The sequence below is a fragment of the Odocoileus virginianus genome, chromosome 32 (assembly GCF_023699985.2).
Source record: "Odocoileus virginianus isolate 20LAN1187 ecotype Illinois chromosome 32, Ovbor_1.2, whole genome shotgun sequence".
Taxonomy (NCBI): Eukaryota; Metazoa; Chordata; class Mammalia; order Artiodactyla; family Cervidae; genus Odocoileus; species Odocoileus virginianus.
Window position 1 is genome coordinate 3608474 of NC_069705.1, and position 12284 is coordinate 3620757.

Here is a 12284-nt window from a genome sequence, read left to right on the forward strand (position 1 = left end):
CTCATTGTCGTGTGCTGAGTGCAAAACATATAAAAATTAAATCCTATTGAGCAAAGCATTTAACAGATTAGTCTTACTTAAAAGGGAATTACAGTTCAGCAGCTATGTATGTATCAATATTATTTACAGTGTGTATGTGTGTGTTACTCCATTGGTGTTTATTTTAAGAACTCATTTTTATTGACAAATTTGAATTTTAAGGAGACATTTTATAATTAGTTGCTCCTGCTGATTTCCTCACCATGGGTGTTTTAGGAGATTTCTTAACTTCAGAGGGTCTGTGAGCCCCCAGACATTTAATGCAAAGTTTGTATAACTATTTATCTGGATGTTTTATTGGGAGAGGAGCCATACCTTTCTCAAAGAGATCCATAATGCCAAAAAAGTTAAGAACCACTTCTCTGAGGATTATATTTTCCTAGTCCTACAGATTCAACTATTATACTAAATCAATGAGATTAAGAGGGTGTTTCTCATAAAATAAACTCTTTTAAGTACCTGAATTAGTGAATTTATAGTCATTATTATTTTTGCAAGAAGTACCTCATACTGGAAAAGTCAAAGGGATCGACTTATGCTTTTAGTTTCTTTCTCCATTAAATTGATATATTTACTATACAGTGACTACCTGGTATAATCTTTATAAATGTGGGGTTTAATGAAAATTATTTTGTGTCCATATATCCATGTATTGCCTTGTAAATAAACATCCTCATCCTGATAAAGAATGAATGAATGTCTTTTAACTTCTAAACACTACAGTACTTACCTAGTCTATGAAAATGCAACATAAGTAGATGGGGAAGACAGTATGAAATCATGAATGTTTTGTTGTTATTCAGTCACTGAGTCATGTCTGATTCTTTGTGACCCCATGGACTGCAGCACACCAGGCTTTCCTTTCCTTCTCTATCTCTTGGAGTTTGCTTAAACTCATGTCCATTGAGTTGGTGATGCCATCCAACCATCTCATCCTCTATCATCCCCTTCTCCTTGTGCCTTCAATCTTTCCCAGCATCAGGGTCTTTTCCAATGAGTCGACTCTTCCCATCAGGTGGCCAAAGTACTGGAGCTTCAGCTTCATCATCAGTCCTTCCAATGAATATTCAGGGTTGACTTCCCTTAAGATTGACTGGTTTGATCTCCTTGCTGTCCAGGGGACTCTCAAGAGTCTTCTCCAGCACCACAGTTTGAAAGCGTCAACATATGAGGACCCAAATAAAAGAAGCAATACACTCTTTAAGAATAGATGAGAGGGAGTGGTCACTGAGAGTTGGGTCAAGACTGAAGGGCTTCAGTGAGAAGGGGGATTTGAGTGGGGACATAACAGATGGTCAGAGAGAGTCTGGGGACGAGGGAATAACTGGTTGAAACAAAGTCTGCTGTGATTTTGCCCTTTGGGGGACACCGAGTTGACCAACGGAGAGGCAGCAGGAGGTCGTGGCTCTTTTCCTGGCTTCTGGTCCTGGCTGGAAGTGGCTTCACCACTCTCTTCTCAGTTTTTTAATTTGTAAAACTGTACTTTTCTTATAGTATTCTTAATTTTACTTGCTGTGTGTGTGCTATGGGTCTTCCCTAGTGGCTCAGAGGTAAAGAATCCGCCTGCAATGAGGAGACATGGGCTTGATCCCTGGGTTGGAAAGATCCCCTGGAGAAGGAAATGGCAACCCACTCAAGTATTCTTGCCTGGGAAATCCCATGGACAGAGGAGCCTAGCAGGCTACAGTCCATGTGGTCGCAAAGAGTCGGACACAACTTAGTGACTAAACAACAACAACAGCAATGTGTTTATTTTAAAAGAAAAATCTGATACCCAGAACCATCAAGATGGCAGTATGGGAATAAGATGAGGGCAGTTAGTGGCCAGGTTGCTAAAGGTCTTGAATGACAGGGTTTATAAAGCAGGAGTTGGTGAACTATGGCCCTTGGGCCAAATCCTGTTCATCTGTTATCTTTGTATTAATAGAAGATGTTTTACTGGGACATAACCATGGGTTAATTTATGATCATCTCTGTTTTTGCTATAATGGCAGAATTGAGTATTTGCATCTAGACTGTATGGCCCATGGAGCTAAAAATATTTGCTGTTTGGTCCTTTACAGAGAAGGTCTACCGACTCCTGAGTTAAAGAATTACAGCTTTAGTTTAGTTGCATTGGGGATCTATTTAAGATTTGTTTTGTTTGGGGGGAGGATTAAGTATATACGGGACAGTAGTAACAACAGTGCCACAGGAAAAGTGTGTTAGAAAGATTAATCCTGTGAAGTTGCTTAGAGTGCCTTAGAGGGTATGAATTCGTGTTGAGGTGGGTAGGTTTAGGATTAATAGTTAATTCCTGAAGCACTCTGGAGAAGAGATGGTATCTGTTGGAGGAAGCGGTAGTAATAAGAATGTAAAGGGAGGGATAGTTGCATGAGACTGTAAGAAAATAATAGTCTTGGGGGTGAAAGATACGGGAGAGAGGAGGGAATATACGAGGATCTGAAGTACGGCACTAAAGTGACTGGAGGGGAAATGGTGAACGAAGAGAGAAAAAGGAATTCTCTCCCTGGAGCTAGGTTTATAGGGACGTTCACTGGTTTTGGTATGCCGGGTGTATAACATGGGACATCCGGTAGTTAGAAGTTATCAACTCCGCATTTTTCTGCTTCTTTGGACAGACCCAATTTCCTGATAATGGTAGGCCCAGTTCAGAGAGTCGGCTGCCCTTGACTGCTCACACCCCTTGCAGGTTCCTGAGAAAGAATCTGTTTGCTTAGTCCAGGTGGTGCCTTCCAGGAGTGACGGTGAGGTGGTGTGGGTGTGTAGCATGTGGCTTGTGAATGGCAAGGACTTGACCCTGTCCCTGGAGAAGGGCGGGGCACTTCCCAAGGGCTCTCTAGAGCCTGTTGGACAAAACTCTGAATCTTCCCTCCCACTCTCAGCCTGAGACTCCCATCCCTTCTGGACTCCTGAGAGCTCCACTGAGGTGAGCCCCTTAGATTGTGTGGGACCTGCTTCTAGCTGTGGTTTACCTGGCGCTTTTTTCTCATTATGTTTTCATTATCATAAGGTGGGTGGTCTTTTTGCCAACACAAATGGGAATGTAGCCTTGTCAACATCTTTTGCTCGGTAAGATTTACATTGTTTGGCTTTCTCCCTGCTGTAGTTAAGGAATACAAACTGGTCTAGAGTTACTTTGTTTTTTCTCCTTGTTCTATCATCCCAGTCCAGCTCTAGACCTTTGCCTCAGTGGTCTGGTTTGGCTGATGGCATTTTCTTCTAAGTTCTTGACATTCTTTCCCTTTTCCCGTATGTGTACATGTGTGCTCAGTTGTGTCCGACACTTGGCGACCCCATGGACTGTAGCCCACCAGGCTCCTCTGTCCATGGGATTTTCCAGGCAAAAATACTGGAGTGAGTTGCCATTTCCTTCTCCAGGGGATCTTCCCAACCCAGATGTCAAACCCAGGCCTCCTGCATCTCCTGTGTTGGCAGGCGATTCTTTACCGCTGCACAGCCTGGGAAGCCCCATTTTCCTGTCTGGTAGTCTCCATATGATGAGCATTTCCGCTCAGCGGACGTGTGAGATGGACTGGGCTCTGGGTCGATGTCAGATCTGGACCCCATCTTGTAGTTTTCAGTTAACTTTTCCAGGCAGCCTTCTCAGTTTAATCTTACAGCACCTCTTGCAGTAAACATCTTGTTTGTCTACAGTAATTAATTGTTCAAATCATGTTCAAAACTAGTTGTAAATTTATATTTTATTGAGTACGAAAGGCTGGAAAACTTGACTTTTAACAAGATATTTTAAAGTAGTAGGTGAAAACTGAGGCTCAGGAAAGCAGAATTCCTTGTCTAAACACGGTGAGTGTTTATGAACAGTATCTCTTACTGAAAGAAAGAAAAGAAATAGGAAATAAGTAAAGGAGTTTCCAGGAGAGAGAAATACACTCCTACTTTGACTAAAGGCTAGCCAGGAGCCGGCTTGATGAGTGCAGATCCTAGGGCCCTTCTGACTAGTTATTCACTTAAATATTATTTGGATAACTATTGGCTTTCTACTTTGGGGAAGATTCAGTTCCTCTGAGAATTTGCTTTCAAGTTCTGTCTTTGGTGTGGTCACCCCTTTAACCTGACTCCGAAACATTCCTTCTGCCTCCTGCTGTCTGGGCACCTTGGGTCCTGTTTCCACCACAGCCCCAAACACGAGGAAGGCAGTTTCCCGACTGACTGTAGAAATTCTGCTTGTCCACCACATAGAGAAATTCCCTTGAGTGTTTTGCCATCATGACCTGACTTTGCAGTCTGACATTTATACTTCCTAGCTGTCTCGATGACATGGGAGTACAGGAGTGAACAAGACAGACACAAATCACTTACTTTGTGGACGTTGCCTTTGGGTCAGTGAGGCTTATATTTTGATTATATTCTGAGTAATATTGATTAGCTGGTGTTCATGTAAGAATCTACCTAAGATAATAGTGGGAATAATCAGACTAGTCAACGATAACTGAATTATATTACTATTTATAAATGACATGTTGGATGTTCGTTATAAATGATGTTTACATGGTTTATGTAATAAAAGACAGGTAAGTATTATTGTAAATAAACTCATGGGAGCAACAAGAGAAAAATGCTTACATTTGCACCATGTGGTAGAATAACAGACAGGAATAAGGTACAGCCCAGTGTGAAGTGCAAGCTGTTTCCTTCTGTCCTTCTGCATACTCATGTTTGGGCTCCAACTAAATTCCTTTTCCTCCTTCTTTTTTTTTTTTTTTGTTAGATTTTGGTCTGAGGGGTATTTCTTATCCTTCTTTTACCTTCTGATTGTGTGTTGGCTGGAGGCTTAAACTCCCTCTGTGCTCTTATCTGTAAAAGGGAGTTAATATCCCCTCTATCCTGAGAACCCTCTTACACTGTAGCTGGGACTGTAAATTGGTGCAGCCACTGTGGAAAACAATATGGATGTTCCCCCAAAAACTAAAAATTGGGCTACCATGTAATGCAGCAGTCCCACCCCTGGGCATATACCCAGACAAAACTGTAGTTTGTAAAGATACGTGCGTTCATATGTTCACAGCAGCAATATTTCCAATAGCTAAGACATGGAATAACCCAGATGTCCCTCAACAGATGAGTGAATAAAGATGTGGTACATATATGCAATGGAATGTTACTCAGCCATAAAAAAGAAGGCAATAATGCCATTTGCAGCAGCATGGATAAACCTAGAGATTATCATACTAAACAAAGTACATCAGAAAGATAAAGACAAATACTGTATGATATCACTTATATATGGAATCTGAATGACACAAACAAACACATCTATGAAACAAAACCATCCTTACAAATATGGAGAGCAGACTTGTGGTTGCCAAGGGGGAAGTGGGGGAAGGGGAAGGAATGACTGGGAGTTTGAGATTAGCAGATGCAAACTGTTATATTAATGCGTAGGATGTTTAAACAACAAGGTCCTACTGTATAGCACAGGGAACTATATCCAATAGGGTCTGATAAACCGTAATGGAAAAGAATATAAAAAGAGGATATTAGAGCAGAAATTAAACACAACACTGTAAATCAACTGAGCTTCAATAAAATTTAAAAAAAGATTCTGTATATCCCCACACTAGGGTAAGGATGTTTTCCTTAAAAACTTATAAGAAAAAGAGTGACTTTATATTCAGTTTTTTACCATTTCTGAATCAGGGATGTTCTGATTGTTTTTTGAGTAACAGAACTTTTGGAGAATACGTATTAGCTTGAAATAACTACAGATAATTCTCATTGGAATGCTTACAGAGATCACTAAAATAGGTTTAAAAAAAGAGGAGAAAGCAAACTTAACACACAATTAGTAATTATACCTGAAGAAATAATGCTGAAGTTGTATTTATTGGATATCACTGTAAACTGGCTTTTAAAAGTGACTTTTACAGGCCAGACAGTGAGTGTAGCACTCTTAGTGAGTTGATTCTGTGTGTTAGGATAGAATTTCCAGCTATATCATCACACAGATTTAAAAATGGCTGTGTATCAATTTAAGGCAGAACCCAAGATGTAATATAACTCAATGATACTGCAACAAAGATTCTGTTGAAAAATTGCATGTGAAAAGCTTTACTAAGATAATTCTGTGAAACGTAAGTGAGTAAAAGCAGGTGTTTTTATTGTTTTATGTAGTATTTGGTTTTGTATAGGTATATTATTAACATAAAATATTATGAGAAGCTACTTGGTTATTTAATCTACATCCCTGAAGTGTATATATTCAGTGTAGCCAACAACTTTTTGTCCTTTGGATTGCCTTATATTTAGCTATACCTGATCTCTACTTCTTAGCGGATTTTAAGGATTAAATGAATCAGTATAGTGGGTGTCTGCTTTGTAGTAAAGGGCTGCCCCGGTGGTGCAGTGGCAGAGAATCTGCCTGCCACTGCCAGAGCTGGAAGAGACACTGGTTAGATCCCTGAGACAGGAGGAGCCCTTGGGGTAGGAAATGGCACCCCACTCCAGTGTTCCTGCCTGGAGAATCCCGTGGGCAGGGGAGCCTGGCTGGCTAACGTCCATGGGGCTGCAAAGAGTCAGACACAGTTGAGCGGCTGAGCACATAGTAGGAACAGAAGACTAATAGGTAAAAACTAAATTTTTTAAATCCTGAAATTGTCATGAGTATTTTTTGTAACATCTAACAACCAGAATTAAAAGATAAATAACTTGAGGTAGGAAAACTGACTTCTTATTTATTGAAATTTGCTCAATAAAAGAAAGTGATTTCAAGTAATGAACTATTGTTACCAGTTCTTCTGATAATCTTGTTGACTCCTCATGGATTTAGTAATTAATAGAAGCAAATAATAAAATTTCATATGTTGTGATAAAATTGTCTTTATACAATTTTTTACAAGTCTTAATTTGTAAGAATTTTTACTTCTAAAATCTTGGAATAAATTGGATAACAATTAGTGCTTGTCTGTGTACATTACTTTGTTAGAAATTTTTGAGAAATAACACATTATATCAAATAGCAATTTATTACCTAGAGCTTGTCAGCACTAGTGACGATTAAGTCTAGAAATACATTGGACTTGAAATTTTGTTACTCAGGCATAATTGATTATTCATTTCTCCTAAAACTTCCTTATAGGATTTGTACTTAGGATTTCTTTGAAGTCAGGTATGGTAAGTCACACGGACACGTGTGATTTTGAGGGTTAAGGTCTATAGGGGTGCTTCCTAGTTGCCCAGCTCCAGGTCCTGGGGTGATTTAGAGCAGGGAGTGACTCGGGAAGGAGAGGCTGGGGAAGGAGATGCTTGGGCTGTGGCTCTGGGTTGGTCAGCTTGTGCATCAGAAGTGCGCTTACTCCCAGGGGAGTCCTTCCCTGTCTCCAGGAAGTAGCTACCCTGGGAGGCTGCCTCCCAAGACCAGAGCCCAGAGTGCCAGAGCATCAGTATAGAACATAAGATAGAGTCAGTATAAGCTTTATGTTAGCACTCAAAATACTCTCATGATTTACATTTCATTCTTCGTTAAAAAACATTTGGTTGTGGTTGGCTATTATATACTTATATTTAATGAAAAAGTACATTTTATAAATCTAGCTTTCTTGATTTTGTCAGTGATGTTTCTAGAAAAATAAGTTGCTATCTTTTATAGAAGAGATTTAAACAGAATATTGGTTGATAAACTTTTTTTTTTTTAGAAAGCCTATATAGTTCTTATTTTTTCTGTAAAATTTTTAATGGCCCTATTGTCTGAATATTGTTGATACTATCTGTCTGTCAAGGGTAATGGCAGCTTTATTAGATTGCATTTCAGAAGCAGATCAAAACCAGACCGTCGAGGACTTCAGCATCCTCTCTCTCTGCCCTGACGCTGCCTCCCACTGAACCCTGCTGCCCTTCCGCTCTCTGTGGTCGGCACTGCCAGCCCAGTTGTAGACTCAGGTGCTATTTCCATACAAATTTTTTTAAAGATAGTGTACATGGGAAACTAGAGACCATGTAACACGTTTATTTTCGGACTTTACTATTTTTACTAATAAAATGGTGGGTTTTAGGAACTCAGCCAAAGATATTGTTCATTAAAGCCTCACGTGAAATGCTGGACACTTGGAAATGAGGCCTTCCTGTGGTTGAGATAGTTGTCCTTTCCTCACGGTCACTGTTAGTCCCATTCAAGGGGATCATCTTGGTTATGTTGCCTTATATGATCACAGTAACTTTATTAAGCACCCTCATTCATATACCTGAGTTTCTTCCCCTTTTAAGGAGCTTTCTTGGAAAGCGCACTCAGCAGCTTTGGCTTCTATCTCACAGGGGGATGGTGATTCATGGATGGGTTAAGGTTTGTATAAAACCAGCAAAGGTTGTCCTTTCTTGCTTTTCCTATCGACTTTGGAAAAATTGCAGCCCTTCTTGGAGAAGTTTTTGAAAAGGAAGGAAGCTGCCAGTTGTAGTTTAAAAATGTGATAATAATGCTAAAATTAATGATTTATAGTAACAATAATGATAATTAACCTTGAGCTTTTATTGTATGCTAGTTACTATTATGGGTGCTTTATATATTTATATGAATAGTTAATCTTCAGGACAACCTCACTGTTTTATTTATTGTTTGGATGAGGAAATTGAATCCCCTCAGAGTAGTTAAATAAACTGCTAAAAGGACGTAATTGGAAAGTGATGGAGCCCAGACTACAAGTTTGGATTGTGTGCTCTAACTGTGATTTTATAACTTAAAAAAGAAGTGAGGAAGCTAAAGCTGAAAGGTTTAGAGCCATGGGCCCAAGGTCACTGGCGCAGTGAACACTGAAATTCCTCTCCTGGCTGTCATCTTCACTGTCTTCCTGGGCTTTCTCCGGGTGTCCCCTCTGCCTTTGTTCTCTCATAGTGGAGCCAGGCTTCTTGGGGTTTTTGACTTGCTGTGGTGCCCTGTCCTGAAAACTGTATTCTTCCTTTGGAATTCTTTTACTTGACAAGGACGCCATCAGCGGCCAGTGCCGCTTTAGGACCTGCCAGAGCGGACTTTGCAGCCTCCGTGTCCGCGTCTGCATCCTGCCTGTGCCGTTAGCTGCATGGCCTCACGCAGGCTCACCCTGTGTCTCAGTAGCCTCATCTGTGCAGGGGTTAGTGATGGTGCCTGTCCCACAGGCTGCTGGTTGGAACAGAGGAGTCAGTACAGGAAAGCTGCTTAGTGCAGTGCCTGGCACTAGGAAGCATTTGATAAATATTTTCTATTCTGGTTATATATATTATTTATCAGAAATATATACTCCGAATTAAACTCAGCTCATTATCTCGTACTTGTTAGGTACTCAGTAAATGTATATGGAATGAATGAAAATAACCATCAATTTCTTTGTATTATTGGCCTTTGCTTTTTCAAACTGGTTGGAATATTAAGGTTATAGAAGATGAGATATTTTTAATGTTTGTGTTATCCTCCATTACAAAGACCAAGGACCAGTATTATTACATTATGCTATGTATCTTCTGCTGATATTCACCTTGCTTTTCTCAGCTACAGAACTATTAGTTTTTAGATTTAGTATTTTTATTGAGATTGAAAGGGACTGCGTCCAACTAAGGTACCATTAGTGATGTAAAAGTTTATGTCATCATATTTAAGATTAGATGTTAATGTCCTCGAATTTTATCATGTCACATTTTCCAACTGATACCAATTACCCGTCAAATATGAATTTAATTGCAGGAATGGTGATACAGTCGCCAGTAAAATGACTTTAGTTGGCAGCGTCATTTAGCCATGAGCCGAGGAGCAGGAAAGCAGGATAGAAATCCTCCCACGGCAGTCGTCCCACATGAGATTGGCTTTTACCTTTTCTGTTGAAGTAACACAAGAATTAAACCCTTTCAGAGGGAGCCCGTCCATCCCCTTCCACGTGTCATCCTCGCATCCGAGAAAATGCTGCGTGATCCCGATGACAGCCCCACCTCTGATGTCACCCGGGATGGTACAGTCCTTTCAGCCTTTGCTGGGCTTGTGCTGCTAGCACCGGGGAAATGGTTACATTAAAGCTCACTCCCGTCAGCTCCATTATCTCCTCGGAAGTAGTTTTCACAAATATAGCAAAGCCCTACGGTGCTTGTTTTCGGTAAGCTACCCAGGTAGAGAGCGCAGAGGCCGGCAGGGAGAGCGAGAGGGCAGGCTGCGTGCCTTTGTGCAGGGAGCGGCGGCCGCGGGCTCAGCCGGGCGCCTGAGCGCAGAGCGCCCGTGGACACCACCCCGCGCCGTGCGGGGCCCCGGGCTGCCAGGACCTCTGAAACTCACTTGCTTCCAGTTGACTAGAACGGCAGATTCTGAATTAGCCAGCCTCTCTTCTAGCTAACTTTTCTCGAGCGTTAAGCTGAGGACGGGGCATTTTCTATGGTCAATGGGTAACTGCTGGAGCCACGGTAACCTCTGTGAGTAACCTCTATTCGTAGGTCTCTGCAGGCAAACTGATTTTATATATCGCTCTCGTGTAGAATGCTGCTGTGAAATGATCCGTCTGTATGGTTGACTGCTTTTGCTTGCTAGTCTTGTCTTGCGACCATCCCAGTGCTAGACTGCTGGGGCTGGATGAGGTTCTGCTGAATCCCGACCAGAGAAGCACATTCCGCATTTATTCCGGGCTGCCCACGCCAGCTGTTCTTTAATTCCCCAGCGCCCGAAAGACACCACCTGCCCTCCGAGCGCCATCGCCCAGTCCCTCCCCTGGCTTTCACCTGGAATGTTTATTTTAGCATCTGACATTGGATTTTTCAAATTATTTATTTTTTAGGTAGAAAGCAGAATAATATGCTTACCTGTAATTTTATTTCCTTTCATTGTTTTTTTCCCCCCCTTGGGAACTCAGAATTCCATCACCCCGTTTCTCCCCATTTTTGGACGTATTATATAGAAAGAAAGAGGAACCGGCTACCCCTGTAGTTTTAGAGACCTGATGTGGAGGCTTTGGATGGGAGTAGGGGCGGAGCTTCTCTTAAAGAGCCCAGGCTGCTCTCCTCCCACTCCGCCTGGGTGCCGGGACAGACGCTGGCTTGCAGAGCACCGGGGCTGATGTGGTCTCTGCTGGGGGTTTATTTTTCTTCAGTTTACACACTGGGGTGTGTTCTTCTAATCTGTTGAGAGTGTCACCTTAAGAGTATTTCAAGGTTTATTTCTCTCTCATCAGGGAAGTTGACTTTGCTGCAATTTGCATTTTCAGAGATACTTGGAACCATTGCTCATGTTGACTTGCAGCCTGAATCCTTAGCACAACTGTGGGATGCTCTTACTGAGCATGAGAACTACTTAATGCGAATCTGGACCCGCTGGGGCTTGTGACAGGCGGGAGGCAGACTGGAGCTGTTGTTTTCCAATGCGCCTGGCGTCTGTCTTGACACCCAGCTCTTTAGGGAAGTCCAGGGCTGCAGCAGCTCATCACTGCTGGGCAGTCCAGCTGCTTAGCGTTTCTGATTTTAAAACAAGAATTAGTACTTAAAATGTCAATGTCTTAAGTATTAAATTTCTTTAATATCAGTTTCAATATTAAGATATTTAATAAAATATGTAAGGATTTATATTAGTACTACCATACCATATCTGTGTTGACTTTCGCAGAAGAGAGCCTGCTATAAATAAGACTGTGGAGTTCTGTAAAAGTTTAAACTTTATTTGCTTTTAGGAATAAAATTAAAAACAAACAAACAAACAATGAAGGTCAGAGAAATTTAAAAATTGGGTTTCCAGAGAGTAGAATAATGGTGACCAGGGGCTGTTGGATAGGGAAAATGAGAAGTTGGCCCAAGGGTGCAAAGGTGCAGTTAGAAGGTGAGTGAGTTCTGGGGCTCTAATGTACATCATCGTGATTACAGTTAATAATATTGTATGATATACTTCGAAGCGGCTAAGAGAGTCGATCTTGAATGTTTTTGCCACAAAAAAGTGGTATGTGTGACAGGTGTTAGCTCACGCCGTCGTGGCGATCAGCTTTCAATCTGGTGTCTCAGACCGGCAGCTGTATTCCTGACCTCCCCAGTGCCCTGTACCAGCTACATCCGTGAAGCTGGAAAGAATAAAAACATGAAATTGGGTTTTTGAAAGTGTGAATTCCTAGCAGGAAGAAGTAGGAAAAGCTAGGATGTTTGCAGTCAGAAGAGCAGCGGTGATCAGAAGCGGCAAGTCTGGTAGGGGAAGCACAGGGCAGAGGGAAGAAGACTCAGATGAGAGTGGGTGGTGGATCAAGGTGGAGAAGCCCACTGCCTGAGAAGAGCAAACCAGCTTTAAAAACCGTGATTTTCAGACA

At 41.5% G+C, this 12284-nt stretch overlaps 1 protein-coding gene across 15 annotated transcripts in view; it reads left to right on the top strand.

Annotated features, from left to right (window-relative positions):
- PSD3 (pleckstrin and Sec7 domain containing 3) overlaps window positions 1–12284 on the top strand; it is a 470822-nt gene that overhangs the window by 139483 nt on the left and 319055 nt on the right. Inside the window, exon 1 of one of the 15 annotated variants that reach the window (XM_070459798.1) lies at window positions 9995–10109. The exons of 13 other annotated variants lie outside the window; for them this stretch is intronic. Coding sequence is in view for 1 of the 2 variants with exons in the window: in XM_070459794.1 (XP_070315895.1) it covers window positions 10389–10419 (31 nt within the window). In the remaining variant the exon portion in view is untranslated. Of the gene's footprint in view, window positions 1–9994; window positions 10110–10150; window positions 10420–12284 lie in introns of those variants that run through there. One more of the 15 variants, XM_070459794.1, reaches the window with a different exon arrangement.